This window comes from Pan troglodytes, chromosome 19 (assembly GCF_028858775.2).
Source record: "Pan troglodytes isolate AG18354 chromosome 19, NHGRI_mPanTro3-v2.0_pri, whole genome shotgun sequence".
Lineage (NCBI taxonomy): Eukaryota > Metazoa > Chordata > Mammalia > Primates > Hominidae > Pan > Pan troglodytes.
In genome coordinates, this window is record NC_072417.2 from 32,965,446 (window position 1) to 32,987,572 (window position 22,127).

General features: G+C 54.7%; 1 protein-coding gene across 1 annotated transcript in view; it reads right to left on the reverse strand.

Annotated features, from left to right (window-relative positions):
* Positions 1–3,744: 3,744 nt before the first annotated feature.
* The window catches only part of TMEM132E (transmembrane protein 132E), a 59,756-nt gene continuing 41,373 nt past the window's right edge, over positions 3,745–22,127 (reverse strand). The window contains exons 2-9 of the mRNA XM_016932005.4: positions 16,046–16,976; positions 14,385–14,531; positions 13,890–14,082; positions 12,942–13,085; positions 10,183–10,388; positions 8,005–8,293; positions 6,894–7,085; positions 3,745–5,884 (exon numbers count right to left, since the gene is read on the reverse strand). Coding sequence (XP_016787494.1) covers positions 4,829–5,884; positions 6,894–7,085; positions 8,005–8,293; positions 10,183–10,388; positions 12,942–13,085; positions 13,890–14,082; positions 14,385–14,531; positions 16,046–16,976 — 3,158 coding nt within the window. The 3' untranslated portion in view covers positions 3,745–4,828. The remainder of the gene's footprint in view (positions 5,885–6,893; positions 7,086–8,004; positions 8,294–10,182; positions 10,389–12,941; positions 13,086–13,889; positions 14,083–14,384; positions 14,532–16,045; positions 16,977–22,127) is intronic.

Sequence of the window (22,127 nt, forward strand, 5' to 3'; positions counted from 1 at the left end):
CCCTTCCCTCTTCTTCTCCCACTTAAAAATCTCTCCAACCTCATTCCCTTCACTTTCCAACATCATCAGTTGCCTCCGGATGTAGCAGAAAGCAGGTAGGTTTGGAGCTGCCCGCCAGGTCACTTCTAAGCTGAAGGCAAGTTACTTGCCCTCTTTGTGTGCTTGCCTCCTTATCTATAAAATAGCCATAATTCCTATCTTCCACGACTCTTGTTAGAAATACGAGTGTTGCCAGGGTGGCTCACGCCTATAATCCCAGCACTTTGGGAGGGTGAAGCAGGAGGATTGCTTGAAGCTAGGAGCTCAAGACCAGCCTGGTTAACATGGTAAGATGCCATCTCTACAAAATATAAAAAACAAAAATGTAGCTGGGAGTGGTGGTGCACACCTGTAGTCCCAGCTACTCGGGAGGCTAAGGCAGGAGGATCGCCTGAGCCCAGGATGTCCAGGCTGCAGCACGCTGTGATTGTGCCACTATACTCCAACCTGGGTGACAGAGCGAGACTCTGTCTCAAAAATAAATAAATAAATAAAAGGAAAAATAAAAAAAGAGAAAAAAAGAAATACAAGTGTTGGAATAGCAGGACCTCTTCAGGGAGGCCAATGGACACTGCCTAGAAGTGGTGATTCCCATGTTTTTACATATGGGGACACCAGGGTTCAGAAATAGTGACATATTGGGTAAAGGTCACCTGGCAAATGCACTGTCAGACTCCAGGAGTCCCTGCCAACCTATCTTAGAACATTGTGCCCCTTCAAATGAGAGTTTCCTTCTCTAGCCTACTTATCGTGTTTTCCATTTTCTCAACTGGACTCCAACCCCACTTCCCACCCCCCACTCCCTGAAGCCTTCTGTTAAGGGGAGCACACTGAACTGAAGTTAGTGTTTGTTAAAGACAAGCATGGAGAAGCGTCCAGGGCTGGTGTGGAGAGGACAGTGGGAAGCGTGGGGCTGGGGCTGGGGCTGGGGCAGGGTGGGCTCCGGGCGGTTCCTCCGAATCTCCTGGTCTGCCTTCACCAGCCCTGGCTGTCTGAGAAATCTCATTTTGCTAGCAAACTGATTCATGGGCCTGGCTCCCTGGTGCTCCCTGAGCAGCTCTCTTGTCAATAACTATTCTTTACAAGGTCCCTCGATTCGTTTTCGGGGTTGAAGACAAATTTTTAAAGAGGAGTGCAAGGACCGGGGCCATTCCAGAGGGGCTGTTAACTAAATGTCCTGCTGCATTCCCACCAAGCCGTCTCCCGCTTGAACTCCACGAGGGTCAGGAGTTGACGTTTCTTGCAATTGCTTCTGAGTTCTCGCATTTGGACAGGGGGTGAGGGATGAGGAGAGAGGGACACAAATTACAGGACAGGGCAGCAGGCATGGCTCTGGCTCTGTTCCGAGTTTGTTGTGTGCCTTTGGGCCAGTTGCTCCTCCTCTCTAGGTCCTCGTCTCCCTGTTTGTGAAACCCTGGGTGCCTGCAAAAAGCATTCCACTTTTCTGCTTGGGGTGGCCTGGTCTCCGAAGCTTATCTGGGAAAGAGATCTCTGCAGCCAAGCAGCTCATGTCTCTTCCTCATCGTCCCTGTGTGGGATGTATAGTTGCCGAATTCTGCAGCCGAATACCAGTTTGCTCCCAGCTCTCTGTACCTACTGCTCTGGCTCAGGGCCTCATGCTTTCTGCTGCAGCATCCTCTTAACCGATGCCCTTTCCCCTCCATCCTTCCTTCCTTCACAAGAGCTAAACCTCATGTCTGAGCCTGATTCCCATCCTTGCTGGACCGATCACCCTCTCTGGTCTCTGCGCCTTTGCATGTGTGTTTTCTGTGCTTCCCCTCTCACCAGGGACAGGGAAAGCAAGTGCAAAGTCAGGCAGCAAGACACAGGGTGTGGAGTCTGTAACCTCTGTCCTCCTTACCGGACTGTCCCTGGCCTTGTCCTCAGCAAACTCAGCTTCAGTTGTCTTCTCCTCTCCTCCTTTGTGCCCTGTCAACCCAGGGTAAAGGTCTGTCATCATCCCAGATGACAGTGGGCAGATGACTTGTCCATCTTCCTTACGGGGCTGGGGGCTCCTTGAGGACGGATCCACAGTTTTGCTTCCCAGACTCCCCATCAGGGTCCAGGGTGTAGCAGGAGCTTAACGCACTGAAGAAACAAATGGCTCCATGTTCCAAGTTTCACAGCAGCAACCCACCCCACCTGGCACACTTCCCCAACGTAAGGTATTCTTTCTCAACTCACGTCCCTGCCCTCCTCATCTCTCTCTTATAAGAACTCCAAGGGGATGAGGTGATGAACCTCAAGTAAGGTGGTAGAGTGTGCAAAATCCCCCAATACGGGATAATGTGAAAGCCATTTAGAGTTTGCATTTGGACTTAATTTGGTAGGCAATCATTTGTTGAGCACTTGCTGATTCCAGGCACCAGGTTAAGCACAAGTGGGTTAAAAAATGACTGAGACCCCCATACCCTTCCAGGAGTATGTAGTCAGGGCAATGTTTGAATGGCAGATATCTGTTGTTCTGGGAGCTCAAGGAGACCCCCCCCACCCCACCCCCACGCCAAGCTCCCCTGTGGTTCTGCTTTGGGCTCAGCTTTCTGGTAGCTCCTTACTTGCTGCTGAGCTGCACCTGTTCTTTGTTGCTAAACGTATCTTGGGCACAGCTGGTCAGTCTCTAGTCTTCCTTTCAGACCTATGCCTTGCCTGAAAATTAAGACCTGGTTGTGCCAAAGTCCATTCATTGATATCCTCTACGCGCAGCTGTCTGTACTAGGCATGCTGTCTGCAGGAGCTGTGCAGATTGCTTTCCATACATGATCCTATTTAATCCTCACAACCACCCTAGGCTGCACCATCAGCTGAGTAGATGATTGTGGGAGGCCAGGCTTCCTTCCAGAGTGGGCAACAGCATGTCTGGGCAGGTGCCAGTGTAGCCCCAGTTCTGCTGCTGGCTGCTTCTGGGACACATGCTGGTTAGTGTTTCTTTCCTTTCCAAAAGTGGCTGCCAGAGCCACCTGTCTATGGGCACTGGAGGCTGGCCAGGTAGCCTTGGCTGAGCTCCTGCCCCCCTCAGGCCTGAGCTCCTGTGCCCCCTAGGCTGCTGCCTGTGCTGGGGTGTGGGCTCCCAGGGCCTCATTACAGGCTGCGTGCACACTCACAGGTCAAGTGTGGCATGAGATGCAGCTAGTCCACGGCCCACTGCTGGGGAGGGGCACCCCAACATGCCTGTGCTCTCTCCTGCCTGGTTTCTAACATTTAGATCCCCAGGCTTTCTCCATCAAGCCCAAGGGGGAGAGAAGGGAGGATTCCCTGAGAGGTGGTTACAAGGAGGGCCACCTCTGAGAGGTGGGCAGTGAAGGAAGCTGAAGTAACTCAGGTAGGCATGCCAACCCTCTCACCTCTCTCCTTAGTTTTCTGTGCCCCCCAGAAGACCTTTCTCTGCGGTCCCAAGGCCTGCCCTTCCCTCCCCTGAGCCAATCACGACAGAGCCTTAGAGGAGGCACCTCTTTATAAGGGCACATTTGTGGGTCAGCAGATTCTTCATCCCTTGACCTGGGCATCCCAAAGCACCAGAGGGTCTTAAGGGACCTGCATGTTGGGGGAGGAAGAGCGGGACCACAGCCTGGTCTAGCCGAGTTTTGGTCTCATGTCATGTAGTGTGCCCACAGTGTGTGAGTGTGTGTGTGTGCATGTGTGCACTCGCTTGTGTATGTGTGTATGTTTGCCCATGCGCATAAGGAAGAGACAGAGCCAGCCACCATGCACTCTCTGTTCATGGGAGCTGCTGCCCCCACCTCCAGTCTGACTGCTTCCATTTATTTAAGAAAAATCTGACACAGTGGTGGGTAGAACCCGAGAGAAAAATGGCTGTGGGATGGGGTAGGGGCGACACTGGCTCCCTTCTGCATTTGCCCACCCTGAAGTCCCTCACAGCATTCCCTGGTGCCCTCTACTCCCCTCCCGGGTTCCGTCTTGTGGGGGATAGGTGGCTGCCTGCCCTGTGCTGCAGAGGGAAGGCGCAGTCAGCAGGGTGAGGGGTGGCTAAGGCGTAGTAGTGTTGACCTTGCTGTGGGGGAAGGGGAAGGCAAGGAGGTCCCCAGGCCTCTGGCTCTGGGGTGTGATTTGGCTAGAGATGGATCCAGGACTCTTTCCCCTTTAGGTCCCTGCCCAAAGCCCTTGGGGCAGAGGTGGGAGTCCTGAGAACTCAGGAAGGTGCCTGGCTTGGCACCAGACCTCTCTGTAGAGTCAGCTCCCAGGTCCTGGGAGGCACCCGAATGCCAGCAGATGCTACAACTGTCCCCCTAACCCCCAGATATTTCGTCCACAGCAAGATCCTTGGCAGGGCAGGCAGCTGCCACCTCCCCACCCTGCAGGACAGAAATCCCTGAATATTAGTTTGAGGAAAGTCTTTGTGCAGCCTGTGACACAAGACCCCCACAGAACCCCCTGCACAGGGGGACGACACGGGGGACGGGAGGCGGGGCCGGGACACAGCGTGGGCCCACCTGACCCCAAGCTGGACCTCCTTGCCTCACTCTTGGGGCAGGGGGTTGCTTAAGATGGGAGGAGGTTTGGAAAGGGCAGAACAGAGGCTGGGGTTGCTTTCCTCCTTACGAGCCACTGGAGGAAGAGCCCTCCACCTGCAGGGGGCAGAAGAGGGTAATGGTGTGAGGCGAGGGAAGGCCCAGACACGGAGGCGGCCCGCTCCGCACGCAGCCAAGCTGCAGGGGCAGGGAGTACAAAATCAATTCAGCCGCCCAGAGTCAGTGTGAACCGGGGGTCCCGGCTGTGTCCTACCCCGAGCTGACCCCGTTGGGGGGGGTCCCTGCTACTCCGGCTGGCGCCTCTATGCAATCTCTTTGATTCTGCGCATGTAATTGTGCAGGTCCGGGGGTGCAGTGGGCCGCGTGGGGCCCGCCACATCCGGGCAGCCCCAACCCAGGTCCTCTTCCTCCTCCTCGTCCTCTTCGCCCGCGGGCACCGAGTCATAGGCCAGCTCCTCTGACGGCAGCGTGGTGAAGGTGGTGAACTTGACCCGCTTGCGCTTGGAGGTGGGCGAGCTGGCGGGGTCCTCGGCTTGGTCTCGGGCTGAGCCGCCCGAGGAGCCGTCGCCCCTGCCGTGCACCTGGCTCTGGACGCTGGTCTGCGAGCTGCCGCTGCTGTGGTGGTCGCCGTGGCAGCAGGCGGGCACGGTTTCCAGCGGGTTGCCTGCTGGCGGCGAGAGCTCTCCTTGCACCCGCAGCGGCTGCCCGTTGCCCAGGAACACCCAGTGGTGAGAGTGGTCCATGCTGGTCTGGCCCTCGGGAGGGATGCGCTTGTGCCGGTAGCGCAGCACAAAAACGATGCAGTTGATGAGGAAGACGAGGATGGCGAGGCAGAAGACGCCCAGCAGCGCGTACATGCCGATCTCCAGGTCTGTCAGACCCCGTGGCATCTGCAGGAAGCCGGTGGGCAGCGGCAGGAAGTCTTCTGTGGGTGGCACGACGGGGCTGGCGGTGCCCGGGCCTGGAGCCTCCGGTGCGGGTAGCGCAGAGCCCGGCGGGCCAGCTCCCCGGGCCCCGTCCTCGCCCCCGCCGGGCCCTGGTTGGCTGGGGCCCGGGTAGTCATAAGTGGGGTCCTCCTCGTCCCTCCCAAAGTGCACCCGCAGGCCCACAGGGGTCGTGGCGAGCACACTCTTGCGTTTGGTTTTCTGGCAGCTCTCAGCGATGGTTAGCTCTGCGCGAAGCAGCTCCCCTGACCCCTCGGCCTCAGCCACTACCAGAGGGAAGGCCCGGTCCTGGGTCACAGTGGCCACATGCTCATCCAGGCTGCTCACTAGCAGTCCATAGTCTCGGGGGCTGTAGAGGGAGAGTGGGGCTGTGGTGCCATCACTGTAGGAGAGCCAGAGGCTCAGTAGGGCTTCCTGGAGGAGAAGGAGAAGGAGGGGATAGGAGTCAAAGAGCTGGTTCAGCTGGCTTCCTGCTAGATCCTGGGCTCTGTAGGGGCAGGGACCATGGGTCTCTGGCTCCCTGCTGTATTCTCAGCACTGGAACTGTGCCTATGACCTGTGGCGGGCATTCAGGAACTACTGTTCAAGTGAGAGTCCTCCTCACAGGGTGTGGGGAGGGTAAATCCCAGACCATGGCATCCAGGCCTCATACTGCTCTGAGGATGCCCTTGTCCACTTCACCCCTCTCCCCTGGATAACCTAAAGGTAAGTTTTGCCTTGGGTCTAATTCAAGTCCCTTCTGCTGCTGGAATAGCTCCATATCTCCATGCCTGACCTTGGGCTTACCCCCATCAGACAACAGGCTGTTGAGAATACACACCCCCTCCCCACTTCTGCCTGTTGGCTAAAACCTTCTGAGGATTGCCCTCCCTCCAGATGAGGAAGCAGGGTTCAGAGAGAAGTGATTGCCTTGGGGTGATGGAGTGAGTTAGGGACAGAGGACCCGTGTCCTAACTCCGGGCTCAGCACTTGATGCTCACCTCCTCACTCCCCAGAACTCCCACCTATCACCTCCTCACTCCCCAGGACTCCCACCTGTCACCTCCTCACTCCCCAGGACTCTCATCTGTCACCTTTCCACTTTCATCCTGTGGCTATGCCTGTGGTGTATACTTGGGGCTCCAGAGATGAGTGAGGGTACTTCCTGGGGGTGATGTGGAGGTGACAGCCCTCTGTGAATCCAGGAGGGAGACCCTCAGAGGGAACATCTCAGGTGGCAAGAGCAGCAAGCAAGACCTTGCTCTGACCTCCCATGTAGATGTTGCGGCCATAGGGTGGGCAGTTGTGCAGGGCATGGAGGGCAGAGATCCTCCATTTCCTAAAGCCCTAATATGGGGACTCTTGGTGCTAGGGCAAAGCAGAGCCCCCAGGTTCTCCTTCCATACCACCAACTCCCTGGCTGGTGGGCCAAGGAGCCAGTTACCTGCTTGAGGAAGCTCAAGGTCTGCTGGGCAGCTGTGGTGGCTAGGATGGTGTGGCTGCTCCCAGGGCTGGGCCGCAGGGAGAGGGCCAGGCTGGCCACCACCTGGGCCTGAAGCTGTGTGATGCTGACCTTCTCCTCAGTCACCGTCAGCAGCGTCTCCCCGAGCACAGCCTCCGTCAGCGGAGACACCACCTGAGGCAGAGCGGGACCGGGGTGGGAGAGAACCAGGGAAGCACACCCCCCTGCCCAAGACCCCCAGCTAGGGAGAAATCCCAGCACGGCTGGAAGAGGAGCCTGAAGGGTGAGGCAGGCTGGGAGGCAGGACTTCGCAGCTCTGCCTCAGGTCTGCAACCAGGAACCAGTGTCCAGAGGTCATGAGAGGGTCGGGGGCTCACGGGAGCCAGGCGGGAACACAAATGAGAGAGGTGGGCCAATTCTAAGGAAAACAACAACCCCCGCATGGTGACTACTAGCAATTGATGTGCAACCTCAATGTCAGCGAGACAAAAGGGAGTGGCGACAACTTAGAAAATGAGGGAACTCATTCTCGTGTATAGGAGGCACCAATACTGGCTTTAGCTGATTGTTACCAGATTCATTTTTTGTGAAACCAGAAATCTCTATATATTTTTTAAATGAGAAATCTCCCAAGTTAAAACACATTGGATCAATTGTTTTACAAAGAAGATATGTCTGCAGGCAGATTCTAGCCCACAGATCACAACAGTTTCTTAGGTAGATGATTTCTATCCAGACACCCAATTGTCAGGGTAGAAACAAGTCAGGAAAGGTCAAAGTTGAGTTCCTAGATCACCAAATGCACCTTCCTGGACTCTAGGCTGGCTGACTCTCACCTGCTCCCCCTCTGCTCTCAGGGAGGGGTCTGCTTGAGTCACCCACACTGAGGATTGATAAAGGTTGATACAGCTTGGAGTGAGAACTTTTACCAAGATGAAGCTAAAAGAGCCTGACCTTGGAATTTCAGACAAGGGGCAGGCAGGGAAGAGTGTTCTGGGGGCCAGTTGGGGTTAGAAAAATCTGAGTTCTGCACCCACAGGGAAATAAGGCTCCCGATACTGCCCCTTTGTGCTGGGACAGAGCCCATACCTACCTTAAAGGGGGTGGTGCCTGGCTCCAGTCCTGCCAGCGTGCTGCTGTCCACCATGTGTGCCACTCGGGGATCGCCCACCCGCATGAAGTCACTGACTAGGTCGGTGACCTCCACCAGCCAGTCCGGGCCTAACATGGTGACCACCTGGTCGGTGCCCTCGGATGATGTCGTGTGGAACTGGGTGAAGACCTGCAGGGTGGCATGCTGGTACTGCAGGGTGCAGCCACGGCTTGCACTCTGCCGCCGCTCCTCCTCCTCCTCGTCCTCGTCCTCGCTTTCCCGGACTGACCTGGGGTGGGGACATGCCATGCTGAAGGCTTCTCACCTGGACTCTGACCTGCACAGTACACACCCCTCACCCTTGCCCTGTTGGGTCCTCCCAGCTTCCCAGAAGCTCTGCAAAAGCAAGCTTCCTCTATGGCTCATGCCTTCCATCTCTAAGTTTGGAACCAGGAGTCCCAGCCTTTTCTCTCCTAGAAAAGTACATTCTTGACCCTACCTCCTGTCCCTCTCTGCCTCTTCTTGGCTTAAGCCAAGCCTGGGAATAGCTGGCGTCAAATCCTAACAGCAACTGCTGCCTCTTCTTCAGTACTAAGTTTGTGCCTGGCACTGTTCTAAGCTCTAACCTGGAGCAAATGTGATCCCTCTTACAGAATGCCAGAAATCTTAGCTGAATTGTGTCCTGCAGTTGTGTGGAAACTAAGCAGGACCTGTAGGTGATGAACTCGGACATTTAACTGAGGAGATTTCCAAGCAAGGTGTGGAAATCGTGGCCTGGTTTCCTCTTGCTGCTTTTAGTCAAATGTGAGAGGAGAGAGACACATGAATAAACTGTTAAGCAAAAGGGAACCTGGACTTGATGATTTGGGAAATTCTCAGCCTGTGCACATTGCAAAAAATGCTAAAATTGAGAGGTTTACTGCCAGGAAGGTGTGCTTTGGTGAGAAAGCCAAGTGTTTTTCTCTGTAGCTAGTGCTTTGTTAGTGTACTGGAGGATCAAGCAACCAGAATATTCATTCACACAGAGCATTCTTTTACCTGGGTTCATTAATTTATTCCTCACAAAAATCCTATGAGGCAGGTGTTATTGTGCCCATTTTACAGATACGGAGATGGAGGCACAGAGTGGTTATATAAGTAGCCCAAGTTTACACAGCTAGTAAATAGCAGAGGCAGGACTTAAACCAGGTTGTCTGGCTTCAGAGTCCGCTACATCCTTGCTACTCAAAGCAGTATCGCTATCACCCAGGAGCTGGTGAGAAATGCAGAATCACAGGCTTTACCGCAGACCTGCCCAGTCAGAATCTGCATTTTACTGAGATCCCCAGGTGATTCGTGTACACATTAAAGTTTGAGAGGCACTGGTCTACACACCTTGCTCTTCCAAATCTCTCTGAGTTGAACTCAGCCCAATTCTCACTTGGCCGCCTGTTTCTCTCACCACCTGCTTCCCTCTCCAGCCCCGCCCACCTCCTGCTCTTAGCTGCCTGTCACTTTCCTCTCTTCTCTTCCCTGCTGTGCTTTTCTCTCCAGCAGCTCTGAGTGGGTGATTGGAATGCGGTGAGTACACATGTATATGCCCCACGTATGGGCACCCAGGTGCCTAAGCCTACGAGCCCGCAAGGGAGCCTGGGTATGAGTCACAGTGTGTCTGCACTCATGCACTCACTAGTGTGCCCTTGGTGTGCCCAGGCTGGGACACATGTGTACAGGTGTGTCTGCTTCATTTTGTCTGCCTGACTGCAGGCAGTCTCTTAACCTGTCTCCCCAGCCAACTCCTTTCAGTTCATCCTTTAAGACTTAGCTCAAGAGATGTCTCTTCCAGGAAGCCTGCCTTGACTTCTCCTGGAGGGAGAGGGGGTTCTCTCCTTGTGCCACTTGATTCCCTGCACACAGGGCTTCCCACCCACCACCATGTTCTGTGGCATGCACATGCCTTCCTCCCCTGCTGGACTGAGAGACTGGCAGGGTCAGGCACTGGCCACATTCACCCCATCTCTCAAACACTTGCCAGTGCCTAGCACACAGTAGCTGGTCAATGAAAGTTTGTTGACTGCACAACCAACCTACAGACTATGTATACCAAGGGCCTTATACCCATATGCAGATCAGACTGTGGGCCGAGGCTGTATCCACCCATGAGTTTCCCAAGTATCTGCCATGGGAGAAGGGCTGTACCTCCGGTCGGGGAGGATAGGTACCCTCCAGCCCTTCACTTGGCTGAGGCGGGCATCTGAGAGCTCAATGTGCAAGGGCAGCTTGGGGACCCAGACTGTCATTTCCAGGGGAGCATTGAGGACGTCGTAGCGGAAGGTGACCCTGGCGTTCATGGACCCTCGAGACTCTTTTCCACTCACAAACACGTAGTCACAGCTGCTGGATACCTGGGGGAAGGGAGGAACAGTTGGCACATCTTCCCTACAGGTCTTCCTGTGAGGCAGTGCAGAGGACTTCAGTCTGACAACCAGGGCTGGAGGGAAAGTCCTAGGAGGCTGAAGGGGAGGAGGCCAGTGGAAGGAAGCACTGATTCCTCTGGGAGTCCTGGCTTCTATCACTGCTTCTGCTCTTTCTCGAGATCACCTCTTGGTGCCCACTGGGGGAGGATTTTGTTCCTTAGTAAGGAGCCAACATGCAAATGCTTTTACAGGGGCTGTTCCTGACCTGCCAGAGCCACGCTTTGGAGGAGGCTCCAGGGTAAGGGCCTCTCAGGGCTGGCTGCCCTCCCCCAGCAAGACTGACGGGGCTCTGGAGCCAGGGGTCTGGCAGGTAGAGTCCTCTATGATGCAGAAAAAGGACATGGGCACTTGACTGGGCAGGGAGGAAGTTGAGGTGCAGGGGATGGGGATGAGGGGCAGACCCATGTCCTCCACGGCCTCTCTGGCATGGCTGCCCCAGGAGAATGGGCAGGTAGTTAATTTCCGGTGAGGGGGGCTGCTTAACCAGGTGTGGAGATGAGGGAATGGGAGAGGAAAACTCAGGACCTTAGAACCCCAAGCACAGACGGGTGAATGGCTGCCACCAATGGATGTGGCTGTTGTAAATGCCTGCCCACCTGGATACTGACTTGCATTCCTAGAGGTTCCCTGGATAGAAACCACATGCCTGCTGAGTACATCTTCATTGATACCTGTGCCCACTCACAGAGGTGTCACTGCCAGTACTTTAGGGCAAATGCAGATGGCTCTGTGTGTTAAATATGCCCACGCACACACCTGGCACCCCAGAATGGATCCTGTGTGTACATGCATCTAGGTGCTCATGCTGGTGCACGTCCATGGGTGCATGGTCTTGAGTTTGGGGGAAGGTCTATCATTCAGCTGGTGGGCTGATGATGCCCTGAAGGCTCTGGAAGGACCCAGGGGCTCTGGGACTATGGTTTATCCATGGAGATGAGCCCCTGGGGCATCCCAAACGCTGCCAGCTCCCATCTTCATCTCAGAGGGGTGGGTGGAGGGATGGGACAGCAGCCCTGCCAGAAATGCTCATTTCCCACCTCGGAAGGCAAAGAATTCCAACGCAGACCTGTAAATTCCACTTAGAATGTGGCAAACTCCGTAAAGACCTGAGTATATTTCATCAAGATTTGTAACCAATTTCATTTAGAATCTTCTCTGATTACCCCTTGGTTCTGGTCTGCTCTGGAGCTGGGATGGGGGAGTCTGGGTGACAGAGAAGGTGCTGGGTGAGGGCCCTTGGGAGCAGGCCTGTTTCTTCCCATCCCAGTCTTCCAGCAGTGGACAGCTCACAGGCTTCTGGTGAGGCTTCTCTGAAGGGGGTGATGCAGTGGAGCGGGGGTTCCAGACCATCTACTCTGGCTCCCTTGGAAGGCATCCTTCCTGGATCATGGATAGATGAGGTGAGCCCCATGCTTCCCAGACTTGGAGGGACCCAAAGGCAAAGCATAGAGAGAGAGAGAGCAGGAGGGAGCCCAAGTGACAAGGAGGAGAAGGACATCTGCATTCCAACTGTCCTGCTTTCCTTCAAGCTGAATTATTTACAGGAGCAAGAACAAATTCAGTTGTCTAACCATCTGATTTTGATGCCTACTGGAGGGTGGCATAGTGAGTGGCTGGCCCACCCCACAGTTACCAGGGCTGGACATCTGCTCACACCACTGCCCACTCTACTGCCTCCTCTTCCCAACTCACTTCTGACCACTGTTCAAAGCCAGGGGAAGGAGGGAATCTGGAGCCCTCTTGGGGAGGTGGCAAACTGGGTCATTGAGTCAGATGAGTGTCATGTGGGCTGGGCTGTGGGGGACCTGGGGCCAAAGCAGGTCCCTGGGAAGGAGCTCAGGGGTGGGGTGGGAGCTCACGGATGACAGGAGCCTTTAGGAGTTGGAGAAGCTGGAGCGTGTGTGCCGGGAGTGGGGCCCTCAGTACACAACCTTCATGCCCGGCCTAACTCGTATGTTTCTTGAGGCTTCTTCCTGAGCTACATTGCCTTCATCTGATCACTCGCACTCTGGGTTCACGGCAGGTCTTTGAGGGGTTGTCTCCCTCACCCACCCCCTGCTGCCTTGCCAAGTGTCTGCCACACACCAAGGTTCAATAATGTCTTGCTAGATTGATTTCAAGTTGTTGACACTGCCTTCTCCCCCTCTGGCCTGACTGTCTGTTTCATATTCCTACAGGAAGCCCTCCAGGACTGGCCAAAGCAATATCCAGGGGCAGGAAGAGGGAGTATCATGGGAGTCGGTAGACTTGAGAATCAACCCTTTCAGAATGGTGTGGTGAAGCTTGGGATGAAGTAAGGCCAGTGCTGTAGGAGGAAAAGGTGGGGGCAGCTGCTGCAACAGAAGGGGTCCCAGCACAGGGAGGCCTGGGTTCAGTGTTAGAGGATGAGTAAGAGTCAGCCACCTGGACTCTGGTTTGAGGTTCTACTCTCCTGAAGGCCTAGGGCTTCTTCCCCAGGGGCCCCACCTCCAGGATGCCCACCTTGATGATGTCTTCATTGTCAGACTCGCATTCCACTAGGGCGGAGACATCCAGGACGAGGCCATTCACCTCGATGGCAATGACCTTGACAGGGATGGCCACTGTCCGGCCAGTCAGAATGGCCGTGTTGATGATCTCTGTGTCCTGCAGGGAGGAGAAGGGGGGGGCTCTACTTGTGGTCCCCTTCTGTCCTGGGACACACTAGCCAAGGCCCCGGCTCCTGGACGCCCCCGCCCCCAATCCTCAGATGCACATCCTTCCAGTGGGGACACTTGCACCCGTGTGCAGGGATAGGCAACCACCCCTCCTGGCACTCCTTGACAGATGGTCTGCTCACTCGGGCTTTTGCAGGAACCTCAGGGTCCACCTCACTGTGCTGCCGGGAAACAACCCTTCCCCAGGCCCCTGCCATCTCCTCTTAAACAGCTTCCAGGCTCCTCAGGACTCACACAGTAACGTCCAACACACGCCTGGCTATTCGAGCTGCCCTGGGCTGGCCCCAGACAATCATTCCAGCCCTACCACTCCATGACAGTCTTTCTAAATCTATAGTTCTTTTGAACAAACTACTCATATTCTCACTACTGTACCTTTGCCCAAGTAATGCCTTGCCTGGGACACACCCTGCATCTCTGGGAGGCTCCCTCCCAGGTGACCTCCAAGACTCAACTGCATTGCTACCTCCTTCTGCAAACTTCCCATCAGTGGTCCCTCCATGGTGACATCTCCCACCTCTGCCCCCCTGAGCATCTGCTGTCCTCATGGCCCGACAAATATAACACACATGCATGCACCTTCTCACACAGGCATACCTGGGCATGGCAGGAAGTCTCACATATACACACATGTCAATTTGTACATATACTCAGTGGTTCACATTCTTGTCACACAAATGTGCACACATGCATAGACCCAGGCATCTTCTGGGCTGGTCACCTGCCTGCTCACCATGGCCAGGGGCAGGATGGCTTGCACATCCCGCTGAATGACCGTCAGCTCAGTGACTGCCCGCTCCAGGTCAGGCAGGGCGCCGTGGCCACGGTAGTCAATGTGCCACATGATCCTCCGCTTGACCGACTGGCTGGTGAAGTTCTCCATTTCAAAGTCCAGCTGCAAGATCTCCAAGGGGCCCTGGCCCTCCCTGCCAGGGTAGGGGAGGGAAGGAGAGCAGAGGATGAAGGGTTGGGAGCAGTCCAGGAGCTCAGAAACTCTCAGTGGGGACCCCACCCCTCCCCGGCAGCTGCCTGATGGGGCCCTCTGGGCCTTCTCCAGCCCATCTGAGGTGCTCCAGCCCCAGGATCCCACTGAGGGGCCTGGACCTCAGAGACCCCAATGACCGAGCCCCAGCCCTCCCCAAGCCTAGCCTCCTCCTTCAAAGATTCCCCACCCCTCTCAGATGGCTGCTTTGCGAAGAGGTGGGTAGATGCACCACCTCGGGCTCACCCGGGGGGCAGGGGTGTGCTCTGAGCCCAGGCCACATCCACGGTGGCTGTTGAGTGCTTTGCCCCAGTCAGCAGCTCCGAGGTCACATGCCACTGGCCACTCCGTGACTTGGTACCTAAAAGGGTCACACCCTTCTTGGCCTTCACCCTGGGACAAAGTGGGAGGAACAAGAGGGAGAGGGTCAGGCTACAGCCCAAAGCTGCCTGCCTGGCCACCATCACTAGACTGTACTGGGGGGAAGGGGAACAGATAAGCTAAGTTACCCCGAGTCCTGGATGTTTCAGATGAATGTTTCAGATGAACTTGGGGAATCTGGTATCACACAGCTGAAAACTCTGACCCTCGGTGAAAGCTGCAATCCCTTCTACCATATCCCTGCCAAGTCTTTGCCTAATCTCTACTGGCATACCTTAGTGACAGGGGACTCACTACTTCTGCACACATCCCATTCCTTTTTCAGAAAGACCAAGAAAACTAGAAAGATCTTCCCTGGATGTAGCTGAGCCACAGGCTCTGCTGGGCAACAGAGAACAATTCCCCTCCGTCCTAACTGTAGTAGTTCTTCAAAAAGCTGCCGAGGTGAGTAGGTGTTCTCTGAATCTTCTTTCCTTCAGTGCCTCCAATTGTTTTTTGCCATAGTTCTGAATCACCTCACAGCCAGTCACACTCCTCTGGACACTAAATGTGAAGTATCCCATACTAAATACGACACTTCAGCTGCACTCCAATGAACATTGGCTAAAGCAAGGTGATTGCCACCTCTCTAATTCTGCAAGCTCTACTCCTATTAATGCAGCCCAAGATCTCTGATGGCTGATTTAACTTATGTTCACATTCAGGTATCAATCACTGAATGAGGCATGACCCTTTCCGGCAGCATTTAAACTTGAAGGTAGGACACTGAGGAGACAGGGAAATACTTAAAGAAGCTGCAGGCTTATAGTGATGTTTCAGGTCCAACGCATAGTGCCTGGGGCTGAGGAAGCATTTTGGTGGGTGTCCTCAGAGTCACACAACATAACTCAAACCACAGATTCCTAGTGTGAAATATTATCATTTTTGGGGTGGATGTGATACAATTTAAGGCATTTTTGAGTTTGCAAACTGTGTCCTTTTCAAGGTGTAGAAGGATAGAAAGAGCTGGGAATTCTGAAAATTTTTCTCCCAACTCTAGGACTGGGGCAAATGTCCCAAAACACACACACACACACACACACACACACACACACACACACACACACACACACACACGATTCTTTTGGCTCCCAGCCAAGAGGCTGCTCTCTGGACCCCATTTCTCTTCCTTGGCCTCAGTCTCCTTGTCTGTAAAATGTCTAAGGGCCCTTCTAGTCCCAGCTCTATTATTCTGGAAATCTATGCTTGTGAAACTGATATTTCCTCTTTACCATGATGCCATTTCTATGAGATCCAGAAATAGGGGCAGGAATGTTTGTTGCCATTAGACAGATAAGAGCCTTGAGGCTCCAATAAGCGAGGTATCTTCCTGAGGTTGCTCAAGTGCTAAGTGACAGATCCGGGATTAGGATGCTGGACAGGGATACAGCTGGGAGGTCCCCCCGCCCCCCAACCCACCCACAAGGAGTCAGGTATGTATTTGATCTTGGAAGGGAAACCAGATCCCCACCCATCTTCCCTACTACCTGAGTGTGAAGTGCTCCACGCTGGGGCTGGAGGGCGAGGAGGAGTTGGGGGCCAGATAGAGGAGGATGCTGAGCACTTCCCCGGGCTTGAGGGGCCGGTCTGGCAGGCGGATCATCAGGTTGCTGTCCAGCCTGTGCTCCTGCAGGGTCCTCCTGGGGGGCGGGCGGAACAGGCTGATGCTCCCGATGCGCAGCAGGGGGTGCTGGGTAGGGCTCTCCGCTCGGGCCCCCACCCCGGGCCCGGCCCCCCGGCGGGAGCCCCCGCAGCCCCCCGACGCATCAGGGGCGTGGAGCGTGTAGTAGAGCTCGGCCTGCTGGCTCTCCCCCGTCGCCTCGGGCTCCAGCCCGTCCGGGGACTTGCGGCGGGCCGTGGGTGGCGCAGCGGGGGCTGGGGGCCCGAACCAGGCCAGGGGCAGCTCGGCCCGCACCAGACAAGTGGCCAGGCCCCCGCTGAGGCGGCAGGAGCTCTTGACTTCCCGGGCATCCCGGAAGGCATGCAGGCGGACACAGGGCAGCCGCTCGGTGACGCCGAAGTCGTCCCAGTCCCGGCCGGCTACGTAGAACAGCACCTGGGCCACGGGCTGCGAGGCGGGCACGTGCGAGCGGACGATGAAGGCCCGCACCTTCCAGTTCACCGTCAGGCGCTCGGGGATGTCCAGGGTGCTGGACGGCTGCAGGAGCTCCCGCGCCACCACCTGGCTGGTGCTGAAGGGCCCCAGAGAGACGTTGAGGACCGGCAGCTCCTTGGTCTGGAACACCACGAAGGGCTCGGAGCGCTGCAGAGAGCTGTTGGCGACCGCGGGTGACGGGGGCCGCGCCTCCCGCAGGAAGAAGGCCAGCCGCGTGTGCGACAGGCGGTAGCTGACTGGCAGCACCGGGCTGGCCTGCGGCCCCGGCGGGCTGGGGCTGGCCGGGTGGGAGCGGCCAGAGGCTGGGGACAGACAGAGGAAAGAGGCCCAGGGTGGTCAGGAGAGGCCACGCTGGGACCCCAGGGTGCCCCCAGGCTCGTCTCTCCCACCCCACAGAGGGCTGCCAACTCCTCTAGCTGGGGAGGTTCAGCCTGGCTGTCCATCCTCCGGTGGGCCCCGACCCTGGCTCAGGCCTGGCTCCCAGAGCTCCAAGCCTGGCACCCCCTTTGCTGGTATGTGAATTACCCTCTCACCCACCGCTTCATTTATTTACCTGCGACATAGGGGTAAAGATAATACCGTCGCAAAACCTTGTGAACCTTCAGGAGGTTCTATCCCCAGCATCCTCACTTGTAAAACAAGTATAAAAATTGTTTCTGCCTCAAAGTGCCATTGTGAGGACTTTCAAAGTCGTGCGCATAGAGGGCTGAGTGGACTCTGGTGCTGAAAAGAGTCCCTGTGATCCCTGTGTATCCTGCACTGCGCTCCGTGTGGGACAGGCCTTAGTGTATTTCATCCTCAGATCAATCCTTTGAGGTACCTCTTATTATGATCTCCATCCACGCGACCAGTTTTCTATCAGTAACTTCCTTTTTGAGTGCCAATCCTAACATCTTACAGATAAATGAACTAAGGTGCAGGACACTTAAATAATTTAACCAAGTTACATGGGCAAAGGGGCCAGTAGTGGGACTTGAACCTGGGGTCCCCTGACTCTCGAACCCAAGCTCCTTAGTATTGTACCTGCTCTCTCAGCTGGTGTAGGGTCCCCAGGGATCCAGCTCTCTCCCTTCTCCCTTTGGCCACAGACTATATAACCAGGAAATTTTATCCTCAGTCTCCCACACCTAAACATGGGCCTCCTCCCTCCTCTTAACTGCCTCTCCCTACCCACCAAGGAAGCTGCCAACTTCTGGCAATTCCACCTCAGGCTGCCCCTTGTCCTCCCTCCCTGCCCCCATTCTGGCCTTACTGCTGTCGCTATGACGACATACCACTGGCCAATAGGGTCTCCCCTCCTCTCTGGCATTCTCCTCCCCCACACAGTAGCCAGAGTATTTTTTTCTCCTGGACACAAATCAGACATTGTTGCCCCTCTCACTCCCAGCCCAAAACTCGTTGGACACTGTCAAGGAACAGAAAGGACCCAAACGGAGGTTTGAGGTTTGAAATCTTATTTTGGATCTCCCCAAGAACCTCCCGAGTCACATTCCTCAACTGTAAAGACAGGACAATGATAACAGTAATGCTGGTCTCGCAGGAGGCTGTGTTGTCATTTGTTTTGTTTCTCAGAATCAAGTAAGAAAGCACTCTATAAATTGTGCGACACAATGCAAATGTGTGTATATCAAAGAAGTGCTGCTATCTGCTTACAAAATAAAATCCAAACTCACTTTGTACCTGAGTGTGACATTCAGGGCCCCCTACACAAGGCGTCAGCATCCTTTTTCTCCTAGGACTCCTCCCAATCCCCTGCTGGTGGCGTAACTGGACAACTCACTCACCTTCACACTCACGGCTGCTGCCTTATCTCCCCTCCTTTGTTCATGCTGCACCCTCTGCATTAGATTATCTCCTTTCCTATCTGTGCACATCCAAATCTGAATCTTCCTCCAGGGTCCAGCTTCAATGCCACCTCCTTCATGAAGCCCTCCAAGATGTGCCCTCAACTCCTGGGGGTTTCCTCAGAGCTTTGTCCTTCTCTGAAGGGACCTCCCATCCTGCCTGTGTGGGAGTTAGTTACCTACCTGGCCTTGCACCAAGAAAGCCTTCAACAAATCATGGCTGATCTACACTGAGTGATCTGCAGAGACCTATGTCCCAAAGAGGAGACTCCTAGTCAGTACTAGATATTACTTGCAGTTTATGCATATTTATCATTTTACCACTGTCAGTTAAACCTTGGCAGTTTCACAAACATTCACATCCAGTTCCTCGCAAAAGCGGTGAACTAAAAATTCCTTGCTCTTGAGGCTCTGGTCTCAATATCCTTCAAAAAAATAAAATCTGCAGTAATCTTCCTTGTTCAAAAAATAAGACAACAGGCTCGGGGCATGACAAAGGCCCTCGGGGTCAGTTGTTTTAAGAGGCGTGGCACATGCTCTCACCACTTCTCCTGTGGCATGCTCGGAAGGACGTGAGCAGCCCTTAGGACCAACTGGGGAAATCACCGGCAAGAAATGCTGGGAGCTGATGGTGGGGTGGGGTTGTGCAGCAGAGTCCAAGTGAGGACAGGAAGTTGTTTGCAGAGATGGGGAGAGCTTTTCTGGCTGGTGCCTAGGTCTCATAACGTGTCCCTGCAGCCTGGGGAATGCTGGCCCCGAGGCCAACTGTGGAAATGCAGGGTCCACATTTGGACCCTGCTTTGGAAGCAGCAGCAAGCAGGCGAACCAACCGGCTTTGGGACTCAAGTGCAAGCCCTCTCCCTGCCACAGACTCACTGTGCAAGTTGCTTTCCATTTTGAGCCTCCGTTTCCACCTCTAAAGTTGTGGTGGTGACATCAGTCCCTCCCCCTCACAGGGATGTTGAGAGCAGCTGAAAGACCAAGAACAGGACATCTTCTGGGACCTGCAGAGCAGCCCAGGGCAGGGGCACTGCTGCATGTATGGGGAGGTACAGGGCCTTTGAGTGCTGAGGCCAAGGTGGGGCCCCACGCTCCTCCCTCTGGGCTGGGAGAAGGGCAGCTGTGGTCAGTGGGCTCTCAGTGCTCACTATCCAGGCTGTAGAGGGACAGGGTCGGGGGTGGGGGGGGGGTACTAGCCCTGCCTTAGTTATCCATCCCCTGGAGACCCCAGAGCTGCTAAGTGGCACTTAGTCCCCTTTGCCCTCTCTTACTGTTCCAACTTCACGGCTGACCATCTGGATTCCTTGGAGGCACGGCAGGGGCAGAGACCACCAGATGGGCACCGGACTCAGAGGGGCATGAAGGAAGGGATTGGACAATTGTGACTGCATGCCCCACCCGAATCCCCTCACTCCCCTGGGGGAGGAGCTGGTCTGGCAAAACCAACATCCTGGATCATCCAAACCATTTGCTGTTCTTGGATTACACTGAGAAAATGTTTCTACCCCAGGGCCTTTGCATTGCCGTTCCTCCTGCCTTGAATTTTCTCCCCTTGATATTCAATGTTTCTCTCCCCCTCTCTTTTCTCTCTCTCTCTCTCATCAATCTTTGTTTAGGGACATACTCCTGATCATTTATCTAAAGTAGCGCTGTCTCTCCCCCAGCCCCACCACTGATCTCTCTCTATCCCTTTTCCTGTTTCATTTTCTTCATAGCACTTACCACCACTTACCTCTATATTATATGCATGTGTCTGTTTCTGCCAACTAGAAATTAAGTTCCACAGGGGCACAGACATGGCTTTACTCCCTGCTCTATTTTAGTGCTTACAACATGGCCTGGCATATAGCAGGCAGGCCCTCAATATATTTTTGTTGAAAGAATGAAATTCTCTGAATAAGCAGCCCAGCAGTGACTGGGATGCTGTGAGGGTAATAAGTTCCTTGTCAATGGGGCATCCAAGAGGAGACTGGGTGGCCACTGAGGGGAGGGCTCCTGGCACTAGGCCTAGGGGCTCTGGACCCTGTCAGCAAGCTTGCAGATAAGAAAGCTGAGTTTCTGGAAGGGGCAGTAACCTGTATCAAGAAAACAGCTGGCATTCAGAAGAGGGAGCCGGAAAGCTGACATTAGGGCATTGCAATTTTTTATTTATGTCACTGTGGCCCACAGCAGCCTCTCCCATCACCACCATGAACCATTCCATCCTGCTGGGGCCCTTCAGTCTCCTCAGCATTGGAGCAGGGTGGGTCCCTGAGACCTAACACTAATCTCTGCTCTCCCACTCACTTGTTCTGGAGCTTAAAGGAACCTGCTTGATCTCTCTGGACCTCAGTTTCTCCTGGGAGGTGGAGAAGGCCCTGGAAGCATTCTGGTGTGGCTAGAGAGGGAAGAGGTAAGACTGGTGGAATGAGCAGATCAGTTGGTCTGTCAAGTTTTCAGAGACACTAAATATGTGCTTGAGTGCACACACACGTGTGTGCTAACATGCACTCTGGCCTGCATCTCGGCACAGAGCTCTGACTGCCAGACATCATGGAGCATGGCATGGGAGGAAAAGCTACTGGAAGGTTCCTTGAAGGAAGACAGATGTGGGGTGGGGAGAAGGGAGGCTGATCAACACAGAAACTGAGGTCAGGCCAGGACTGGAGGTGGAAGAGAAGAGAGGTTGTGGGGGAAGGCACTGCTTGGACCCACCTTGGACGCACAACACTAAGGTGTGCCTATGCCCTCCAGACTGACCTGGGAGGACACACACACACACACACACACACACAGGCTGGCACCTGCCCGCCCCTCACTTCCACAGCAGGCTGCCCATAACAATTCCGTGGGCGTGGTTCTGAACCCTGGCTCCACTGTGCCCCCAGGCTGCAGTTCTGTTTTGACCCCAGTTTGCCCTGCAGACCAGTTTGCCTGCTGCCTTCCTGCTGATGACCTGGGCTCTGACTTGGTCTTCAGTCATTTGGGTCTGGCCCTGGGACCCTCTCCCTTGCTGCCGTCTCCTGAGAAAAGGGGCTTCTCCATGTCTTCTCTGACTTATGATGGGGTGTTATGGGCTGAACTGTGCCCTGCCCTTGAGATACTAACTCTCCGTATCTCAGAATATGGCTGTATTTGAAGACAGGATCCTTAAAGAGGCTACTAGGGTTAAAATTAAGCTGTGAGGGTGGGCCGTAATCCAATATGACTGGTGTACTTATAAGAAGAAGAGATGAGGATGCAGACACACACAGAGAGAAGTTGTGAAGACACAGTGAGAAGGTAGCTGTCTACGAGCCAGGAGGACAACCCTCACCAGAAATCAATCCTGCTGACACCTTGACCTCAGACTTCCAGCCCCCAGAACTGTGAGAAAATAAATTTCTGTTAAGCCACCCAGCCTGTGGAACTTTGTCATGGCAGCCCTAGCAAACTGATACATGGGGATTTGGTATTTCTGCCCCTCCGAGCCTCAGTTTCCCCAGTAAAATGTAGAGACAACATACAGGGGGAGGAAGACAGGCTGGGATCATCCAGCTTTTGCACATGGGGATAATGATGATGACTGAGGTGTTCCCAGCTCTCCCCAGCCTCCCCGACCCCTGCCAGACTGTGCTTAACGAGGGACCC